The sequence below is a fragment of the Oikopleura dioica genome, chromosome PAR (genome assembly GCF_907165135.1).
Source record: "Oikopleura dioica chromosome PAR, OKI2018_I68_1.0, whole genome shotgun sequence".
NCBI classification, from domain to species: Eukaryota; Metazoa; Chordata; class Appendicularia; order Copelata; family Oikopleuridae; genus Oikopleura; species Oikopleura dioica.
In genome coordinates this window covers 12,239,174-12,260,988 of record NC_137293.1, presented here as the reverse complement: position 1 = coordinate 12,260,988, position 21,815 = coordinate 12,239,174, and the positions used below count along the sequence as shown (strand labels likewise).

General features: G+C 41.9%; 5 protein-coding genes across 6 annotated transcripts in view; 4 read left to right on the top strand and 1 right to left on the bottom strand.

The window, feature by feature from the left end:
- The first annotated feature begins 1,245 nt into the window (after nucleotides 1-1,245).
- LOC145700978 (uncharacterized) lies at nucleotides 1,246-4,760 on the top strand. The gene is made up of 9 exons (XM_081778205.1): nucleotides 1,246-1,454; nucleotides 1,930-2,085; nucleotides 2,127-2,271; nucleotides 2,405-2,543; nucleotides 2,761-3,039; nucleotides 3,215-3,395; nucleotides 3,442-3,737; nucleotides 3,977-4,159; nucleotides 4,281-4,760. The coding sequence occupies exons 1-9, from the start codon at nucleotides 1,306-1,308 to the stop codon at nucleotides 4,367-4,369; spliced, it is 1,617 nt and encodes a 538-aa protein (XP_081634331.1). The 5' UTR covers nucleotides 1,246-1,305; the 3' UTR covers nucleotides 4,370-4,760.
- A 1,105-nt stretch (nucleotides 4,761-5,865) lies between these two features.
- LOC145700977 (cilia- and flagella-associated protein 221-like) lies at nucleotides 5,866-8,441 on the bottom strand. 2 transcript variants are annotated; one of them, XM_081778204.1, is made up of 9 exons: nucleotides 8,375-8,441; nucleotides 8,175-8,334; nucleotides 7,923-8,126; nucleotides 6,996-7,880; nucleotides 6,591-6,950; nucleotides 6,412-6,549; nucleotides 6,277-6,371; nucleotides 6,183-6,237; nucleotides 5,900-6,024 (listed from the first exon to the last, which is right to left on the bottom strand). In XM_081778204.1, exons 1-7 carry the CDS (start codon nucleotides 8,413-8,415, stop codon nucleotides 6,348-6,350), a joined length of 1,812 nt encoding a protein of 603 aa, XP_081634330.1. In that variant the 5' UTR covers nucleotides 8,416-8,441; the 3' UTR covers nucleotides 5,900-6,024; nucleotides 6,183-6,237; nucleotides 6,277-6,347. The 2 variants fall into 2 exon arrangements, with proteins under 2 accessions (XP_081634329.1, XP_081634330.1); XM_081778203.1 differs by lacking the exon at nucleotides 6,183-6,237 and having other exon boundaries at nucleotides 5,866-6,024.
- Nucleotides 8,442-8,895: 454 nt separating this feature from the next.
- On the top strand, nucleotides 8,896-10,461 carry LOC145700979 (uncharacterized). The gene is given in 4 exon segments (XM_081778206.1): nucleotides 8,896-9,559; nucleotides 9,604-9,793; nucleotides 9,837-10,202; nucleotides 10,247-10,461. Coding segments are annotated over 4 exon segments (1,392 nt in total). The 5' UTR covers nucleotides 8,896-8,910; the 3' UTR covers nucleotides 10,434-10,461.
- A 1,848-nt stretch (nucleotides 10,462-12,309) lies between these two features.
- Nucleotides 12,310-21,815, top strand: part of LOC145700986 (peptidyl-prolyl cis-trans isomerase H-like) — an 85,724-nt gene continuing 76,218 nt past the window's right edge. The window contains exon 1 of the mRNA XM_081778214.1: nucleotides 12,310-12,320. The gene's annotated coding sequence lies outside the window, so the exon portion shown is untranslated. The remainder of the gene's footprint in view (nucleotides 12,321-21,815) is intronic.
- LOC145700975 (grainyhead-like protein 1 homolog) lies at nucleotides 14,441-21,815 on the top strand. The gene is made up of 10 exons (XM_081778200.1): nucleotides 14,441-15,549; nucleotides 15,769-16,148; nucleotides 16,196-16,278; nucleotides 18,848-19,030; nucleotides 20,150-20,298; nucleotides 20,527-20,769; nucleotides 20,932-21,021; nucleotides 21,132-21,242; nucleotides 21,366-21,476; nucleotides 21,530-21,815. The coding sequence occupies exons 1-10, from the start codon at nucleotides 14,893-14,895 to the stop codon at nucleotides 21,707-21,709; spliced, it is 2,187 nt and encodes a 728-aa protein (XP_081634326.1). The 5' UTR covers nucleotides 14,441-14,892; the 3' UTR covers nucleotides 21,710-21,815.

Below are 21,815 nucleotides of genomic sequence, written 5' to 3'. Positions count from 1 at the left end.
AAGCTCATCTTTTCACGATTCCATCAAATTAGCTTCCCCAAACACACATGGATTATTTCGCCCACTGTTTTTCCTTTTTGGCTTGTGCAATTTCCAATTGTCGCTTGTAACAAAAACTTGAAAATGCATTTCCTAAACGCAGCTGTCGGCGAGCTTAACAAATTTACCCTGAACCAAGTTTGTCTCCCCTTCCCGGAAATCCCTAAAAAGCACGGTGCACAGAGGCACACGAGCGAACAAACAAAGGCAAAAAAATCAAATCAAATTCCGTACAAGTTCCGTGTGTTTGGGTTTTTACGAGCGCCTTTGAGAGCCGAGTTCTACGACAAACATGTAAATGTCGCATCGCACCGCCAAGAATCACTGAGTTGCACAGCTAGCTGTCTTTTTCTCCGGATATCCGCTAGGACAAAAAACTTCTTGGACTGACATTTTGGAGGCAGCTATAAAGCTAGTTCAGCATTTGCTCTTCTCGGGAGAAAAGTCTGCCAGACTTCTCCTTATCGTATTATACAGGAATAAACAGTACCCCGATAACTAGGCGAATTTATACAGCTCCTGGTTTTGATCTTGTATTTGGGTCGTCTGAGATTCCTCGAAATACCGGAAGTAATAATGCCTGATAAAGACATCATCTTTATCAGTTTGTATATTTACTTTGTCTTCAAATAACGATACAGTATCCGCGTGAGAAGAATGATCTTCGGAAACATAACGTGATCCCTGGGAAAAGACATTCCGTGTCAGGATAAATACTGTCTCGCAGTACAGTTCCACAGTTTTACTGACGGTAGTTTAGTGGTCCGATAAAGAAGGTCAGGGCGTAGAGTGATGGTTTGAATTTTTTGAAAATTAGCATGAAAGAAGAAAAAAATGAAAATTCAGAAAATAAATTCCGCCGGAATTCCGGAATCACTCAGGATAAGGATCACGGTGACCTCAATTTGGGCTGGATTCAACAATTTCAACGTGAAAAGTGAAATATTTTCGAAAGAATTTCCTATTCCGAGAATGATCATTCTTTCTTTACAAGGCTTCGTAAAAGTCATTCTCGGCCGAGGGCGAATTTACGATCGTTGACCGGAAATCTCGCTTTTGTCAGTCGGCGTGTTATTGAACGTGGCCGGATATAAAAGAGTGTAAATGGCCCGAGGCGCGTGTGCTCTTTCAATAAATCTGTCACGTTTCGCGACACTTGACTGGACTAGTGTACTAAACTGCTCCTTTCTCCGCCGGGGGTTCGATTTCAACCTCGCCGCGCTAGAATCGCGGTGAAACGCAATATTCAAGCTTGAAAATAGTTCGATGACCTGTCCGAAGTCTAACCGACGAAGTGCCTTTCTCAAAATCGCTCAGAACGATGCTCGAAGTAATTCAACGGCGACCGCAAACTTTGAACAAAAATCGATCTTCATCGCCTCAGACGATCCGAACCATGCTTATCTTGAAAAAAGGTGAGCACCCACAGAACAATGAATTTTTCATTCCTATTTTATTTCCATCGTAAAACTGTTTCCAACTTTTTATAAGAAAATCTACATAAGATAATAACTCATCTTAAATGACCGATCAATAAAATGACTTTCAAAATCATATTTCATAAATCGAAAAAAAACGGCACAGAAGCAAATATAAGCCAGACAAAAGTTAATTGAAAATTCCAGTCGGACTGGTTGATTTACGAGATTTCTATATTTCGGACGTGACCGGTGTCCATAAGCGATGAAAATTTTATGTCGCATTGAAAGTACAAATAGTAAAACTCCAAAGCCATAACGCCGTATTCGGCCGTTTCTTGTGAGTTTTGATTGTCTTCATTTCTCTCAATTGGCCATCTCCATTATTTACTGCCTTCCAATTTATCAAAAGTAGGATACTGAAAATGCCCTATAAACGCGCGTAATTATGAATTACAACATAAATATTTAGTGCGTTGAGCCCAGTGAAAACAGTGCTCGAAAGTGAGAGCTTCTCCTCTGAATATCACAACGAAAAACAATGGTTCGAGGCGCCCGACATGCACCTGCTTGTCGATCTTCCCGAAAGAGTTCTGCTCATTTTTGCGGGCGGGCACAGAAATTCAAGGTAAACTCATTCATATCCCCATTTTTAAGATACAATTTTAGGCGAAATATGATCGGCTCTGTCCTAAAATCTGACCGTGGTGGATACAACGACGCCCGCTCAAAATTCACCTCATTTCGTAAAGTGCCTTTCGTCTGCCGCTCGAGCTCGTCCGTCGCGACTTTCACCTTCGCCAATCTGGCCACCGTAAGTGCCTCGATAAACTTGGAATCACCAAATAAAGGATTAAAAGACGCGTGCTTCTTCCTGCGCCAAAGCCTTTATCAAATGCGCATCGCTGTTTTTTTTTTGAAGCACAAAGCTAACTTAGGCTTCTTAGGCAATCGAGGGCGAGGATGAGTTCCTGGCAATTTTCAAAACGGTCAATGGACGAGGAGAGTACGAATCTGCTATGTGCTCGTATTCGTACAAGAATATTCGGGAATATCTCGACTCTGGCAATTTCGACGAGTATTCAGGTAAATCCTTATCGAATGAAATACTCATCGAGACAAAACGGATGTCTGAGATAGTGACGCCGTTAGATCTCTTATTGTTCATCCTCACTCAAGTACAAATGCGATAAGAAGCATACTTCCCAAATTCAATCGAAGAGCGTCATTTCCATTTCTTGTTCAGTCGCTCATGGGATCTCCTCATCATGTTTTTCATTCCTTTTCATTTCCTCTTATCTAGGCCCTCGTTACGAAGCTGCAGATGGAAAAGAACTCGTTTCCTCCCCAATCGTTCTCATCGACGGCGAAGTCATTGCTGCCCTCCAGTCATCTGCCGATCAGTTTTTCTTTGGCCTCGCTGATGGCAAAGTTCTTCGAGTCACTGTGCGGGATGGTCAAGAGCCGATTCTGGCGAACATCGACAGTCCAGAACCAAGATGTGGCAAAGTCAAGTCGTTGCTAATGCGAAGGAATTCTCATCTTGTCATCGCTTGGGAGAAGTGTCTTTTAGAAACAAAAGGTAGCCACCTGAGTTTAGAATATCTTTGTCATTTCGTGACGTAAACCAGTAAAAGAGCTCTTATCAGCTTGATTCTACAAGAAGGTGCAATTCTCGCGCCTTCTCTAGCGAATACTTTCTCTTCCGTCAGAGACCACACTGAGTGATCGCCAGAGCTCTTAAAGAATGCGTTTAGGTGACAAGTTCCACGTCAAGAAAGAGCTTGAAACTGCTGACAAGAAAGACCTGGAAGGCGTGTTTCAAGAACGTCTGAGTCAAATGGAGAATAAAATGAAAGACTTGCACGATGTGATAAATGCATTGACCGCTAGAATTTACACCGAAAATGATAATCGATCGCTCGGAGAAGTTCTTGGGTGAGAAATATTTTTCAAGAAATTGTTTCAATTTCTGTTCATTTAGGGATTTCGATCTTTTGAAAGTGAAAGTGGAAAGTGCTGAAGAAATTGCTCAACGCCGCGTTGATGAGATTTATGAAAAGTTAGAGAAGAGAATCGAAGATTTGGATCGCAGAGCCCTCCAGTGCTGCTCAGCTTCGTCGTCTCCAAAGCCCACTCCTGCATTCAGGCTCAATCACGTGATGCAGCTCGACGAGCCGGTCAGCGTCGTTGCCGAAAAGCTGAACCAGATTGAACAACAGATGGACTTCTTCGACAAGGAGACACAGCGTCTCAAGTCGGATCAAAAAGAGCTCCAGTGTAAGTGGCTTGCGGCCTTTGACCGTGAACGCCTTCTAAAGAGGATCCCCTTAATGACTTGTGAACGGCGGCGGGGTGCCATATGCGCAGCGCTTGTTTGAATGTACTTATCCGCGCGACGACTCTTTTGATGGCTATTGAGTCGCTGCAATAAATTCTTAAGAGTAACTCAAGGTCAATTCTACCCGCCCCCAACTCACAGCATAAATTACGCAGTGTAAATCTAATTGCACTTTCAGCTGGAACCTGGACGTACACAAAACAAGTGGTGGACGACATGCGCAAATTCTGCTACCAGAAGCAAAAGACAAGCATGAACTGGGTCGTCGATCTCAAATCGAACGTCACTGAGCTGGAGGAAACGATCAACGAAGTCTCAAACCAACTGCGTCGGGTGAAGAGACGAGTGGACAAAAAGGCACCTGGGTTATAAATTGGTTATCTCCATAAATTTATTTCCTGAATTGCTTTCAGCAATATTCATCAAAGGGGTCTATATTAATTCAAGTTCTTGGAATCAATTTATAACCACTTGCAAGGGACGCAAAAACCGTCGAAAAAGGAAAACCGGAAAGAAGCCTCGTGAATATGAACTCGTCATCCCTGAACTTTCCCTATCGACAATGAATTAATCTTTAATGAATATCGCGCTGCCCAGAAAAAAAAGACTCAACCAAAAGTTGAAAAGTAACAAATCGCAAAACTAATCCTGTCTAAACAGCTTTCATTATCTTATTGCTACTTACAGGAGAATACTACCTTAGTTCACGAATATTCAAGTTCATGGATCAAACGATTCAATTAAAAAAATTAAAATTTGTGTAAATATTTATCAACGCTTCTACTGTATACTTCTAACATAAATAGCTTGAACCCAAACTGTAATTTCTGCTGCGACTTTTTCACAAAAAACCGGCTGCCTCATCGTTACAGGACTGTATATACATTAAAGCATAAACAGCAAAACAACCAAACATACCCCAATTTTTAACTGTACCTTGACATAAACAACTGTAGTTGACTTGTAAATAATAAAGGAATCAAATGCAAAAATATATGAAATCAACAAGGAAATTCGAGAAATTGAGTTTTATTCACTGAAAATATGGCTGAAACATAGCAGGGTAAGAAGGCTGTGGAACAGAAGGGTAAGAAAGGTAGTAAGTAGGTGGGTAAGCAGGTGGAGCCTGTTGTTCGCTGAAGTTCGTTGGGAAGTGTTCGGCGTATCCCATCGTAGAGTACCACATCTGAATCGGAATTGCTGGCGCAAACATGGATGGCATCTGACAGAATCGTTTCGCGCTCGGGGGTGGAGTCGGAGCCATGGATGAGTAGTAGTCGGATGAGCTGGAAATCGTGGAGTTCAACGCGTGCTCCTCTGGAGTTTCTTCTCTCTTTCGCTTGCTCGGGTTCTCAGTCGTTTCATCGCTGTGGACTTTCTTCATGTGAAGACGAAGGCTTTGAGGATGATAGAATGTCTTGTGGCAGTGATCGCAGGACATCGGAGTCGAGGAGTGAACAAAGCGATGCTTTCGGCGGTCAGTAGCGCTGGCGAAAGTGGAGCTGCATCCTGGTTCAGGGCAAGCGTAGGGTCTTTCGCCGGTGTGCTTCCGTCGATGGATCTTGAGGTTCTCGGCGCGGGCGAAGCTCATCTCGCAGTAGTCGCATTTGAAGGGCTTGTGGCCGGAGTGAATCTTGACGTGGATGGTGAGTTGATACTTCGCCTTGAAGGGAGTCTTTCGTGAGCAACCTGACCAGTAGCAATGAGCAGGATTGGTGGCATTTTCGTTGATGTGGAAAGCAAGATGACTGTCGAGTCCTTCAGTGGTTGCGAAGATCCTATGACATGGGTAGCCGTTGTTTTCCCAAAGGCAAATGATGGGGGTTTCTTGAGACATTTTTACTTTTTGATATGAGAAATGCAAAGCCCGAAGGATTTTATGCTCGAGCTCAGCTGCATCCGCTTAATGACAGAAGCGTGCAACATCATCTGCAAGATTAAACTGATCAAAGACGCTCATTCCGATGGGATCAGTGACGATCATCATCAGAGAGAGAGAGGAAATTAGACACAGGTGAAACAATCAATGTTTGAAGATTTTTTATGAAAAGTTTATTTACAAATGTTTTTTTTTTACAAAAATATGTGTTAGAAAATATAAAGATAAATGCTTTTTTCGATTTTTCAGGCCTTCAGGCTTCGATCGACGTTGGTGACGGAGCTCCAGCGGGAAAGTCGTTGCCCACCCTTAGCAATCTTCCTCTCCTCTTTCTTGCCAGACAATATCTGAAGAATATAATGAGCAATATGGAATCGCAAACGTCAGAAGTGTTTGTTAAAAATAAGTGCCACTAATTTCCGAAAGAACTGATTTTGATTTGATTTGATTTGTTTTGATTAGTAACAGATCAATTTCAGCAAATCTACGCAAACTACAATTTTACCGAGAATTTCTTCCAGTAGTTCTTTGACTACTCCTAAGCTCTGTTGAGCAGTTTCCTGAAGGAATTATTATGTTGTTCTTTGCGGAAGACTAACGTTATAGCTTTGTATGTTTAGATCAATGTCTTCGTGTGTCCAATCTGAAGGCGTGTGCACTTTTTCTTCCTTTAGCTCTTCAGATTTTTATTGATCTAAAGAGAGTTTGAACTAAATAATTTTAATAAAACTTACCTCGTATATCATATTTTCCCAGTTGTACGTTGCGTTTTCTGCATATCCTTGAAGTTTGAAATACGTTGGAGTTTGGAGCGAATGGTAGATTGGCGTTGGCGGATCAGAAAGAGTTATCTGCAGCAAATCTTGTTCGATCTAAAACTGGTTTAAACTTGAGTTCCGAAGAGCCGACTTACGGGATCTCGGAAGGTTCCACTGACTCTCCACTTGTCGAAAAGCGTGCAGCTCGATGTCTGATCAACGACGTACTCGCGGTGCGAAGGAGGACTCGCGATATGGTAAATTTGAGTTTCGTCAATTGACCCCGTCAGTTTCATCTCTGCCATTCTTATGCTCATTCCTCGCTCGTTCACGAGATACAGCAGCTTTCGCAGACAGACGAGGCGATCTTCCGCTCTGATGCGAATGAGTACTGTTCGTGCTGCCTGCTGAAAACGGACCAATGCAAAATGCCGTCCACGCCATGGTGAGTTTCTGTAGAGGTCAAATACGGGAGTATATTCTAGCTTTGTGTTTGCTTCTCGCTCAGTTCGTCCCTAAATTCAATCATAGTCACTCTTATCATTGAAAAAAATCTTTACCTGTATGATTATTTTTCTCCCATCTCGTTTGTTTTGTATTTCTTCAATTTCTTCTGGCTCAGGGATGTCTTCACCAATTTTCACTTGCCATTTTAGCTTGTTATTCTTCTCAGCTTCTTTTGCTTTTCTCAGTCTTGCGCGGAATTCTGTCGTTGCCGAATGAAATTTGACAAAGTGCTCGTCGAGATTGGAAGGGACAATTTCTTTCCTGTTGAGAATTTTGTTGATATGGTGAATTGCTCCGATTTGTAGATTTTCAGCTGGAGGATCGCCGGCGCCAGAACGGGAGCAATCGCTTCTTGGTGGCCTCGGTTTTAGTCTGTCCATTGAAGCTACGTCTGAAGTCGAAGCTTTCACCATTTCTCTTCTCTTCTTTCGATGAAGCTCTGTTATTTCATTCTTGATCGACTTGTCCACAAGCGTCTTTTTTGACTCCTTCACTTGATCCGACACGTATGCTTCTTCGAGCGGTGCTTTTTCCAGCGCAAATTCACGTTTCTTTTGAGTAGTAAGGAGACCGGGAAGGCAGTTGCCGTTCAGCTCGCAGCGAAGCACCTTACGGTCGAAAGTTGAAAACTGAATCGTCATTGTCGCCGAACATGTGACGAATTCTGTTGGATTGAAGGCAACCTCGATTTCTTTATTGCCTTCAATGCTCCCTGAAGCGGGTGTAACTGAAAATACTGGATTCGGCGGCGTAATTTGGCAGGTGTATGTGAAGACATCGCGTGAATCGGATTTGAGAGAAATTGAACGTACAGCAGACTGGCCCAGTGCGACTGAGCCAAAGTTTATCTTTTTTGGGAAGTTGTCGGCATCGATTGTAGGGTAGGCATAAAGTGGAACCAGTAGGTTTTGGCCGACGCAGTGGATTCGGATCGAGTCCTGAAAAAAACATAAAATTCTGATGATTGGCATGGAATTCACCTGGTAGACATTGTCTGAGACAAGATCATCCTTTGTTGGCGTGATAAAATTGACCGTGATCTCCACATGCTTTCCCGGAACTACGCCACCCTCTGGTTTCTCGTACGAGATCTGCCAACGGTTGGTGTTGATTGGTGCGATTATATGGAAGTTCGCTCTTGTGCTCGACGCATTGATAATTTTTACTTTCTTTTTCGTCGGCCCCTTCAATGAAAAATATGATTTTGACTGTCTGTTGAATTAAATCCGTACCTTGTTTAGCAAAAACGACAATTGATGAGGATTGACCCGGAGAATCTCATTTTTCTCCAAGTACGAAAAAATCTGCGTCTCTAATAAATGATGTGGCGGTTTTTGACGGACTTTTTCGCTCTCCTCCTCTTCTCCATATATTTCTTCCAATCTACTCTTTCTAACAAATGCTCGAAAAATGTCTTTTATCGTCAAAATACCTGTATTTGAAGCTGTCCCTGGCTAAACCAGCAGTTGACATTTGGCCGCTAATTTTCTAACTGATCTCTGAAAAAAATCACATGTCTTCAAAAACTAACGTTCTAGAAACATCAACTCTCTAAAAATGCAACCTACCGGTACGGGCTCATTTTAAACTGAAGTTACTCTCATTTTCAATGAAAAAAACATAAGTTTGTTCTAGAGAGAAAATGAGTAACGATTGGACGCGCCTCAATTATAGTTGCATAGCAACGGAATATATTGAAATCATGGAAGAGTTCATCATCACTTGCTTGCTCTGGAGCAAATTTCAGCGAATTTGAGCAAAAAATAGTTGAGTCAAAATGGTCACTGAGTCTTTCTGTTTCTGGGTATTACTCGATTTGGCAAGAATAGGCATTATTTGCTTTATTTTACATTCTTTTTGCGTAATATCTTTCATTGAGTTGGCAATCGTCCTGGAAATAGGGTTCATGGGAATGTGCAGATGCTCCCTACGTAAAAGGGAAATTTCATAAATTTAAATTTAGTAGAAATGTTAAAATTTTCAGCTCTCGCTGCTCTTGTGGCCGCCGTGCCTAGCTACAAGACTTCTGAAATCAAGAGCACAGAGAGAGGAGTCGAGGTTCCCGGTGAAAATGGATGGACAGTGACTTGTCGAATCGAACTCGACAATCCTCCAGCTTTCTCGCTCATCGACGGTGATGATCTTTTCTACACTACTTTTGCCATCGGCCCTGGTGATGCTGTCTACAGAATCAAAAACTGGATTAGCCAATGCGGCGCGAAACCTGTTGCTGAAAAGCTTTTCACTGAGTTTCCCTGGCCTAACGCCATCCAGCCAGTTCCAGAAGCTCTTTACGGCCCTCGATGGTTCTCAGTCTCTTCGGGCTTCTTTCCCAATTCAAAGAACGACGGCTGTGTTGCTGTTTTTAACGCGGACACTTTGGAGATGCACTACATGACGCCTGGTTGCAAGCATCTGCAGGGCGAACATCCAAGCTTCTTCTACCACAAGGTGGAGTGGCACGATATGGACCAGGACGGAGATTTGGATATGCTCACTGCTCGATGCCTCAACGACGGGCCAATTACGCCAATTAATCAGACTCTTCTTTGGTTCGAAAATGACGGTAGCTTTCCCAGCAACATCAAATTATGGAAAGAGCATGAAATTGCTGCTGGTAAGCTTTTCAATAAAAGACAAAAAAAAACTTAAATTAACCAGGTAATAACACCGCGGATGTTTTCTTTGACACGACTTACTTGACCCGACCAGGAACAACTAAGGAGCAGCTTGTCATTGCCGTCTCTGGATTCTACTCTCAACAACTTGAGCTTATTTGGACTGAAGACGCTGACGACGACTGGCTCTACGTCTCTAAGCATCGATCTATCATTGTCGATGATGCTGGCTGGTAAGTACCTTTTATCACTTACACAGGCATAATACAAGCAAAGGTACTTCGAAGTTGAATTCCACGATGTCAACGGCGATGGCAAGAAAGAGATGCTGACGACCACCTGGTCTCGAAGCGACGAAAACGGAGCTCTTTATACCTACTCTCTCAACTCTGCTGACTGGCGAAATCCCGACAGCTGGTTCCGACACGACATCTACACTCGATTCCCTCGATTTTTGAATGCTGGATTTGGATCTCCAGGAGGCTTTGCTACTGGGGCAAGTAATGCTCATATCATCTTGTTACGAAGCAATTTTTAGACGAAAAAGTCTGGCGAAAAACGAGAAACGATCTGGGTTTCTGGCGATGATGACGGGCAGGTCTACCAACACACTCCACTTTCTGATCTTGCTCAAAACTGGAGGTAGACTTTTTCTTTTATCTTTCTGCTGAAATAGTATGTTTCAGATACGAAACCGTTCCTATCTACAAGACCGATGATGATCTCGGCTTCGCAACTCTTACTGGCGCTACAATTGGACAAATTCAAGCCATCGACTACAACAAAGATGGTTCCACTGACATTCTCATTCCAAACTACACTAGAAACGAGATGATTATTTTAGAGCAATGTGGTATCAATTGCGAGATTTAGATTTTATTACTGTGAATAAATCAAAATTAAGTAACAATGTGTTTATTTAGTAAAGACTCTTTGTGAAAATTTATGACCGGAAAACTCGCATGCACAGACTATCAATGGACCATCGTATTCATCTTAAGTCGAGCATTCAAATTTATCTTCCGCTAAATTTTGTGAACAAGATTTTAACAAGAGCTTAATACCTTAATAACTTCTGAGTACAAAAGTCAAAATGAGTTTCTGCTTTTTGTGAGGTACTTTTTTCCGAGTTTAATACTTCTTTCATCGTCATTTTTGAGCGTTTAAGATATTTTTCCGAAAAAAGTCAAAAGTTGAGAATTCTAAAAAGTTTGTTTTTGCCATTTAATTGTTTCTCAAATGTCAAAAAGATACCTTCCCGTTTCAGATGACGTTAAACATGCTAAAAGAGAACGAATTAAATCTGTCATTTAGATAACCATGAGTTTTCTGTTCACTCTAATCATTTAATTAATTTTATTTCCGAAGAATTCGCCGTCTAAGGTTCTTCGTTTAGTGAGGAAACACGTAAATCTTGTAAGTCAATCTGATTCAGGACTTACGGAACTTAATTTAAAAAGAAAACTTCCGGACTAACACAGAATTTTCTTTATGAGGATCTTTCTCAATGAGGTTTCCAAGTGAGTTCGGTATTTCAGAACAATCCAAACGGAAGTATTTTAATCGTAGAATAAAAAGATAACGTAATAACGAGAATTAGTTTTTATTAAAAGATGCAGCTTGCTTCGATTATTATTTCTCATTCAAAATTCGTTTATCGTTTTCATAACTAATACAGAGAGCCAAGTTTATAAGTTCAGAGAAAAGTACTGCTATTTGTATTAATCTTCACAGGTGCAATGATATTCTTACACACTGCCTAAGCAAGATTTTCAAATGGTGAAAATGTGACTTACTATTAACTCTGTAGAGAATCAAAGAGAAGTTTTCCAAGAAACCCAATGATAGTGCCATAAAATATCCGGTAATTTTGAGTATTAAAAATTGTATTGAAAGAAAGGCTTTCAGTTATAGAAATTATCCATCTCTGGATTTTTTTAGTTTTCAGAATAGCAAAACAGTTCAATATTAAAATAATAAGATAAAATTTTTATTTTTTTGGTATCGCGTAATTGGTATCTTTTTATTCGTATTTAGAAGCGATAGCTCATAAATGGTCGGAAAAATATAAATTTTCGATTTTGACAGAAATTTTAATTAGGAGAAAACCACTATATTGAACGTCTTTGTCATCATCGATTATCGAACGATCGAAATATATTCAAGAGCCGAGACAAAGATGGCTCTTCCAGTGTCCACTCTCATCCAACGTCGAGATCCCGCTCATTGGCGGATTACACCGCGCAAATTTTATTTTGAAAGTATAAAAAAGTAATCAAAAAGTTCGAAATAATGAGCGGATACACAAACTCATCGGCTGATTCAAGGCAATTAAACCTGTCAACGTAAAGGATTTTATTAATGACTAGGAATTTGACTAGTTTTAGATCTCAAGCTGCCGTTGATGGTGAAAATGAAGCCTTGTTAGCTCGTGCTCACATCGGAAGGAACACCGAGCCAGGGTGACAGAAATTTACTTTCAATTATTTCAACCCTTTTAGCCCTACTCAAAGAAACAATAATTACGATAACCACGCCACCGACATGGATGCTGATGAGATTCGTCGCGTTCAGCTCTCTTCTGACGCCAACGCGGAAAACAACAATACTACCTAGTGATATAATCTTCTCCAACTCTATAATTGGCCGCAATAATTACTTCTCTTTAGTGTTTTTAATTTTACAACTACCTAGCTCTTTGAACTTCTCAATCCGCCCTTATCGTAAATGTCACGACGACTTTGTGTATAATCTTGTTGTGTACTTCCCGTCAAATCTATTTCCTGATGCTTTCCGAATTTCATTTTTACATTCGGAGAAAACTTATTCCGAAGAACTTTTAGAAATTTGTTCCTTGACAGAATATTCAATCAAGGAACGTTCACGGCCATATTTTATGTTATTCTGCTTTACTGTTAACGCATTCTACGTCTCTAACTATATTAAGATTGCGCTCGAGGTTGGAACTGATAGTCGGACTCGGAATGTACAAGACAAAATTTTGGATGTTTCGTAAACATTGAGTGAATGTATATTGTTGTGATATTCATTCTAACGGAAACGATCGCGTGATCGTCAGGTCGCTGAGACTGTCTATGCGCCACTTGATTCCTGGAATTGGCCACTTCCGGGCTGACGTTTCCGGGAAAACCTTTACGGAACAAGCTATTACGTAACACTCGAGCAGTACTAGAATCTCAAGGGCCAACTCGCAAAATTTTCGACTTGAAGCTTGTTTGGGTGAACTGGGGATCAATTCAGACTTTACGAATCTTTTCGCGTAATGATAAGGAACACCTGGATAATTGGCTCCTAGAGAGCTAGTCAGAACGAGTCGCTCAATAATTTCTAGCTCATTTTGAGTACTAAAAGCTGAGTCGACTCCGGTTTCACGAGTTCAATCGTGTTTTTTGAGCAATTTTTTGAGGAACTTTGCACTTATTTGTGTTCTTCCTTGATTCCACGAGTAATAATTCTAGTTTTGCTGTCATTTTTCCTCGCAAATTTTGTAAGATAAGATGAAATTTGCTACTTTTAGTGATAACAAGGCGGGAGAACTGGAAATTTTGCGTGATAATTTTCAGCGGAAGTTTTTCGATTTTCAAAGCTGCGTGGAAAGTGGTCGGATTGCGGCATCTGCCTAATTAATGCTGCTTTCGGATGTTTAGGGGTCAGGCTCTGGGTTGACTCTGAATTCCGCTTGTGGCTCTTGAGTTGCTCCTTTTTTGAGGGGAAGTTTTGAGCGCTCTTTGATCGCGTTCCACGCCGCTTGGTTGATCGGCTTTGTGATCACCAGGAAAATATTTGAATTTCTCATAATGTATCTGAACCTAAGCTCCACTTTTGCATTTGATCAGTACTTGAGACGATCACATGCGCCGATGATATGTTTTCGATACACAAAAATTGATTCCAGAAGGCATCCACTACCTACAAAACAAGCTACAGTCTAAAATCCACAAGCTAAAGATAGCTTTACTCTGTAGAATTCTTGAAAAAAGTGGATTAAACGACCCCAACGCAGCGGCTTATCCTACAAGGACTCGTTTGCACTATGCCCGGCCAAGATTTGGTCGCCTTCGCCGATTGAAACATTTCCAAAATCAAATCGGTTAGAAGTTTAGCGTGGCTTCGCTAATAGAGAAAACCTGCTCCTAGTTAATTAAAGCTTACCATATGTTAAAATTCTAATTTTGTATCTTTCGTTCATTCAATTTCTTTAGCCCAAAAGTTAGCATTCAGCTAAATTGAATCGTTTATTCGGATAAAAACACACTTTACGCAACCCGTGACTCAGAACTTTTCAAGGCTCTATAAATTACTGTCTATCTAGCAGATTAATATTTTCATAAATTTGCAATGTTTGCTACATCATCTGAGTTTATATTTCTAACTCAGAGCGTCGACTACGTACATCTCGCCTCTAACCGGTCATTGAGTACATACTTCGCTGCAACCAAGAAACTTTTGCGTCGATAATGAAGTTGTAAAAGCTGCAGCCGTCGGTTGATGTGCGGCGTCGCTAATTCTAGGGTTATGATAATTATAGTGAGCGTTCTGCCTTGCGTAAGCGCCACTGGGCTAGAATTGCCCCTTCTGAAGTGCAAGCACCTACTGGGCCTAAATAGGCGCAGACTTGCGGTCTCGCTTTGCAATTTTAAGACTAAATGAATATGTTTAAAGCTGGAAACTGAAAATTCGGTTTGAAAATAAGTCTGCTTTTGGTCATTCAAGATCTGCAGCTAGAACTTCTGATAAAAATAACGAGTTTTTCTTTATTCAACTAACAGCCAGTATTTGAACCTCAAACATAGTCACCATATTCTTCGATACAACATCAATAATACTTGAGTTTCTGGTCCGAAGGACCATCCTAAAGTAGCATTTCAGAAAGAGCAAATTCGAAATCGCCATTGAGTGCTTTTAGATACACCCTCTTTTCATCTAATTTTGAATGAATAATTGTAATTGCAATTGAAGTTCTCAAGGTTACGTAAGGTAAAGTCCTCCAAGTGTGGCTCAAGTAGCAGCAGGCGTCGGCGCTGACGGCGGCGCTGCTCCTTTTTACGTCAGACTGGGTTGAACACGGGGATGAGCCACGCGGTGCGCCCGCGCGCGGCGCAAGAAACTCCTGCTCAGCGCCTTAGCATCGTCCGATCACGTGTTCCATCGAGCCCACATTGCAGGGAAACCCTTTTCCTAGAGCTCATCATTCGCAGAAAAGCCAAGAGCAAAAATATTTTTTATTAATTCAAAAATCGAGAAAAAAAAACTTTAAAAGAGACATAAAAAGAACGAGAAAATAACCTACAGAGCTAAATTTCAAATCGACATGCTGTCGACAGCAGCAAACTCACAGACACCGTCTTTTCTACAAAGACAGCACCAACGACTTCCGAGTTGGAACTCACAACTTCAGGAGGCATTGTCTTCATGCTCCGCTTCGACTGGATCAGTTTCTCCAGGAAGATCAACTTCTCTCACAGGTTCAAGCAGCCCAGACCCATTCAACAGATCCACGTCGCCAGGATCGTCCAGAGACTTTGACAAATGCGGATTGAACTTTCACGATGCCGCTTTGGATGCAGAATTGGCAATGCTCCAGCATGCGTACGCCTCAGAAGCGGTCTCGCAGCTTTTATCTTCGACTCAGACCTCTTCTTCTTCAAGTTCTTCCTCTCCAGAATCTTCTCCTTCGAGAACATCATCACAAGAATCTACCCAGCAAAGCCAACAAAAGCCCCAGTCGCAAGGAGCTGTCACGCAGAATCAAAATCAGAGCGGACAAACCGGAAACCAGCATCAAATGAATACGACTGAGCATGTCATCAGCGGAATGAACTCGACAGGGTTGGCGCAAGGGACGTGGAACTTGATGGATCGTCTCAAATGGGCTCCGAACAAAATAATGCGTCCAGCGGAAGACGCCTGGAAATCTTACCTTGATAATCCCCTGGCCACCGCGGGGCTGATGCAACTGCAAGCTCAGGTAACCAGAGCTCAAGCGTAGATTTTGAGGAGATCCGATCTGCTGACTTCCTGCTCCCCCGAGTCAGGATCTCAGGGATTTGTTTTCATCTATTCCATTACATTTTGTCTTCTTCAAACTCAAATCATTCAAAAGTGTGCCTTTTAGAATGCCTTAAAAGCTACACATGTCTAGCGATTAAAGGAGTAGATCATATTCCAGTAACTAAAATAAATTTAGAACCACCATGACGATTCTGCTCAACATGCTGCCCTTGGCCTCCTCTACGACTACTACAACGGGCCACGTAACGTCCTGCAGCACAACATGCATGCTCACCATGCCCAGAACATGGCCCAACAAAGCCAACAGAAACAACATGTTCCCCAGCAAAATCACAACCTTCCACAAGTCCAAAACAGCCAACAACACCACAATGCTCATCAAGCTCAGCAACAACAAGAACAGCAACTTCGAACTATCAAATCAGAGCCTGTTGATCATATTTTTGGTCAAAATAAGTCGCCAGAAGTTGAAGGTAGCAGTGACTCAGACAACGATGTCAAAGACGGAATCAAAACTGAAGGCCCAAATGCTGGTCTGCCTGAAGACTATCAAGGGTTTGTTGAACACGGTAGACCTAGAATTTTGATGAAAAATTTTTCAGTGAATATTTCGAGTACGCTATGGAAGCACCAAAGAGTCTGAAGCAGAAAGAAGGCGAGCCAACGATGTCTTACATCAATAAAGGTAATTGTGACTTTCCGCGAAATCGCGAAATTTCCCCCGGTTCCGGTTCTTCGATTTCAGTACGGGCGCGCGCGTGTGTTCCCTCTCAGATTCGCGGCGGGCGATCTTAAGATTTGGATTATCTCGCTCAATTATGATTCCAGTTTCGAAAGTGTCAACGCAGGCGTTAGCCAAGCTCTGACATGGAAAAAGCCGCTACATTTCCCATTTCACGCTGTCGTCACATTTACGATGGCGCGGCTTCTTAATTGAGCAGATTTCCGTTCCGCATGATTTTGAGTCCGGATGACCAGTAAAAGGCGAGAAACCGAGGAATAGTGAAGAGCGGATAGAATCCTCTATTGACCGGATATGAAGCAAGCAACGGTTGAATGGGATAGATGGTTAGGCAACGTAATTTTGTAACGGGTCGCAGTGTCATTTACAAAATATTCATTTCGAGTTCTGGAGAGCGCTGGGTAAGTTCCGGAATGATGAAAATCCACGTGCTCCAGGTGAGCGAAGGTCGTCGGAAACATTTCTCCGCGGCGCGCCTTCTGCTGCCCAGCACACTAAGTTGAGCCTTCAAGGGTTCCGGAATGTGTTACCGAGCGCTGCGTGTCATGTGACGTCGTGTGATTTGGGTTGAGCTCTTTCGTAATCGCCTGACACGCCGCTGCAGCAATTTATGTCTGCTCAAGTCCGCTAAATCTATATAAAAAAGAATTACGAATAGTTTAACAGTAAATCATTAATGTAAAGTAGTGATGTAAAGGTGCAATAACCCTCGGAATTTTGGGTTTCGACGGTGCGCCACGACGTCGTGCGAGCACTTGAAATGCTCCAGCAAATGCTCTCCGGGTGTGTTTTCCGAGGGCCGCCGAAAATTACACTTTTCGAAAACGTAAAAATGGTAAAATCACCACTGGAGGGATCAACGCTGACGTAACTGACACGAGTGCAACATCGAAAAGCAGGTTACTGCCTCGAAAACATCAGAAATTCAACATCTGACATTATCACGGCGCGCACTCTGTTTTGAATTGAACATGTCCAAACTCCCAGAGTAGGAAAGAGTATCATGTTCAAGAAGACAAGCTCTTTTTCCGTGCTTTTAATGATATTTGCTTTTTGATAATTCGCCGGGATGATCTTCTAATGCTCCTGCTGGTAAATGTTTATTCTTTGATATAACGGGTTGAATGGAGCTGTTTTATGGCGGCATCTTATTATTGAAGGTGGCGGTGCTATCAGCGGTGGTGAGCAACTGGCCCTTTGCGCCTTATCAGAGACCCTTAATGTTAGTTTACTTTAGCACCCAGCGGTGGTGCTCCAAATGACGTGTTCCTTGATTGCGCCTCCCACATCGGATCAGAAGGCGGCTTAACATTTCCTTCTGGAATTCGCTTACTCCAGCTGAGCGCGTATTTATATGCACAGGATAATATGTTATAATGCCAAATCTTACGTGTCGTAATCCGTCTTGGCGGTGGTGGAGGAGCGCATCTTGTTCAATCCAATCCTGATTATAATTACATGCTTAATTAGCGATACCCTTTACAGGCGATTTCACACTACGGGGTCATGGAAGGTGAGGAGTCCAAATATGCAGGTGGTATCACCTCGTTGTCTCGGGACCATCCAGATGCGAGCAAGTGCGGCGGATCAATAGCGTAAACTGCCCTGCATCGCAGATAAAATCAACATCCGCTACCCCCCTTAGAGAGATAATTTGACGCAAACTGGAATTTTGAATAATATATTTTGAAAATGAAATACAAAAATGTACAAGATTTTTAGTAAGATACAATTAATGTGAGTTTGTACAAATTATAATTCGCAATAAACTGATTTAAACTGGACGATGGGCTCATCTGGGTAGCCTGTAATTGGCGGCAAATTTCTCGGATATTTCTAGGAGATCATTAGAAAAAGAATTTTTTAATAAAATAAGTGACAAAAGTGTCTTTGTACGTTTTTGACAAGTAGAGATTCATTGCAAAATTTCGCCCATTCCATCCGCCCGTTTCATAAGATTGAATCAAAGATTTATCCTTGACAGTAAATAAATATGAACCGGAACAAGCTTTGTGAGAACATTGTAAGACAAAAGTGTCTTTGTACGTTTTTGACAAGTAGAGATTCATTGCAAAATTTCGGGTGTGAGACCCTTCAAATATCCAGAAAATGCTGCTATTTATCCTTTGACCCGCGGTTATAAGATAGACTAGGGGGAGTGAGAGACCTGGTTTGAGTTCTCTGGCCAGTTTTTTGATTTTCTCTTTCACTTCTTCGTAAGTAGGAAAATTAAATTTATGCTTAGCCGCCATATTTTTTGCGAATTACGCTTCCACCGAGGAGATCCGTCCCGATTACGACCTAGATTACCATCACTTCTAACCCCAAGCTACTCTTGAACCGCCGCGCTAGCTCACAGCTGTTATCTCATTTTCAAATCGGTACCTATTTGGACTCCTCACCTTCCATAAACTCCTAAACTACGCCCGACTAATCCCACTTACACGTATTCCTCAACCTCGTTTTTTTTTACTATTTTTTAAAGTTGTACCAAACTAACGATTATTTCTAGCACAATTCTACGCCATCAGCCTTCGAGAAGTTGGGAAGACTGCCTGGAAGTTCCGAAATACAAAGGTGAAGACTGTTGTTTCCGTCATCTTCGGCGATGGAAAGCCAGAAGAAGAACAGCTCCGGCACTGGAAATACTGGCACGGAAGACAGCACACTGCGAAGCAAAGAATCATTGATATCGGTGAGTGCAGCGCCAGGAGGAAGGGGAGATTCCTTTATCAGCAAATTATAAGCATGGTGCGATAAGCATTGAGACGTGTTGGTGATGTTCACCCAACAGGTGTGCTCGAGCGGCTTCTGAATATCAAATTCCTCAAAAACCTAAACTGGGTGTATTTGATAATATAGCGGAATCGTGAGTGCAAATCAAACCAATATGACGTGTCGCGTTTAATATTTTCGAAGCCCTTGAAAAGCTCAAGGAGGGCCCCGCCGGCTCAACCAAATCCGTCCAAGGATAAGGTTTGCGCGCGCCGCCGCAAGACACGCGTAATTATAAAAATACGCCACAGAAAATGAGCACCCCTAGCCACTCACTGACCAAACATTTTCCTCGGCAATCTTGTAATCGATAAAGGCAACAGATAACCAAAAGTAATCCGGACACCGTAGCTTATTATTCAGCTGTTATTTTTTCAATCAACTTTTGGAGGCATGTTTTATCAATCATAGCTTCGTAATTACATTTTCGTTATAAAATTATGCATGAATCCTTACGTTGGTTTATGTAAATTGACCCAAGAGGTCGTCACACTGCGGAAGCGATCAGTTCCATCAGTCGATAACTGATAGTGAGTGGGGGTCCGCCTCGGGTGGTGGCGCGAAATTAGCACCTTGTAACAATTTATTACGCGGTGCCGTAAATATGGCCCAGGAATTTGAAACACGTAGGGCCTTATTCAAGCCGCTTATTATCGGGATCGAAGGATTCAACCCAGATTCATTTGAAAGCCGCAAATTGCGACTTCATCAAAGGCTCACTGGGTTTAACGTGGTTGCATTCGACACGCAAATTTAAGACAGTAGCTATTGAAATTCATAAATATGGTCAACGAGGACTGAGCAGAGGGCCACTTGAAATCATAAGAGAGAGGAGACGAGTCTTGAGTGACTCGAGCCGTGGGGATCATCTCCGATCCAGGAACACGTCGGGTGCCCGATTTAACCCCGCATTTCGTCATGCGAGAGGAAAACAGCTCAAACGGGCTTACCTCGGCAAAGAATCCAAATCTATAACAGTCTCTTTTTAAGATGCTCTTTGAGAAAATAGCCAGAGCACTTTTGACATTCCATATTTCAGCGGACTACAAGGAATCTTCCATGATATCTGATATCAACGAGTTCTCCCACAATGCCATCAGCTTCACTTGGGACGTTAACGATATTGCCAAGATCTTTGTTTCGGTCAACTGCTTGTCGACAGACTTTTCAGCGCAGAAAGGCATCAAGGTAATTTTAATAAATTATAATTGTCATGAAATGGTAAAATTTCACTTATAAAGAGAGTAAATATAGCCTATATAGCCTAAATAATATAGGTGAGTGGATGTGTCTAGAAACTGTGAAGCATAAATTGCTAGATTCAATCCTTGAAATCCTATAAAAATTAAATTCTCTCTATATTTTAGTCCTTTATGGTGTTAAGAGTTGTAATTCTATCTAACAATGATTCTTCAGGGTTTGCCACTTCTGCTTCAAATCGACACCTACACCGACATGCGCCGCAATGCCAAGCCCGCCCATCGAGCCACTGTCCAACTCAAAGTCTTCTGTGACAAAGGCGCTGAGAGAAAGATCAGGGACGAAGAGCGAAAAGCTTTGCGAAAAAAGGGAGGCTCCGGCGCGGCCCCGCCAAAACCGCAGTTCCAGCTTCCCGTTCAGAATCCACTCGGCATCGTCATGCCCGGGCAGCAAGCTAATGTAAGTCGCCAAGTGAATTTTAGAGAACGAGAGTTAAGCTTATTAAAACTCGGTAGATTAGGGAGCAATTTAAAGGATTCTCAAGTTCGCAAAATGACCAGAAATGCTCTTGCTCAGTCAAAATTTTCCTCCTTGATTTCTTTTCTCAATTTCCACTTTTAGATGATGCAACCAAACTCAAAACGAAACGAAATCGTCCTCTTCAAAGCATCTTCTGACTTATCTTCGAGCGTCACATATTTTACACCAGAGGTTCGTAAAAAGTACCGCCGTCAAAACGAAAATATTGTTTGACAGTTTGAAAAGTGTCGCTAAAATAAACGGCACTTACAAAGTTGTGCAAGCCTAACAAATTTTTGTAGATGGCTTCGCGGACCGAAGCAGATTATCTTGCGGCGGGTGAGATTCCACCGATGGATACAGAGGGAAGGAAGAGACTCTGTGATACGGACGGAAATGAAATTCCACAAAAGGTAAATACCATAAATCCGATATAAGAACAAGCTTTATATATATTTCTCGATCGGAAATAAGTGAATTACGCCTTCAATAGCCAAACTGACTAAATTGCTAGCTAGCTTCATATGAATATTTAGATACCGAGACATGATCCAAACACAGTACTTCTTTACGTCAAATCTCCTGAAGCCGAGTGTTTCGACGCTCTCATGCTCTCCCAATCCAACTTGACCGGATTAACCGAAGCGGTTTGATCAAAAACGCTAAATCAAATTATCAGAAAATAACACTTCCATTGTAGATCGTTGCGAAGTACAAAATCAAGGCTGAAAAGATTTCACGAATCTACAAGAAGTCGAAGAAGGGCGTGCTGGTCAACATGGACGATATCATCATCAGACATTACTCAAATGAGGACACTTTCATCATCACTTTTGAAGAAAAAGCGGGAAAGACTAAAATAGTACTCACTGAAGTTTGAAAATATCATCCACTGTAACAATAATTGACCATTCACTGTAAAAATGCATTTTTTCTTCAAACACGATGCTTGTAAAATGAACTGTACCAAAAATTGATTTGTAGAG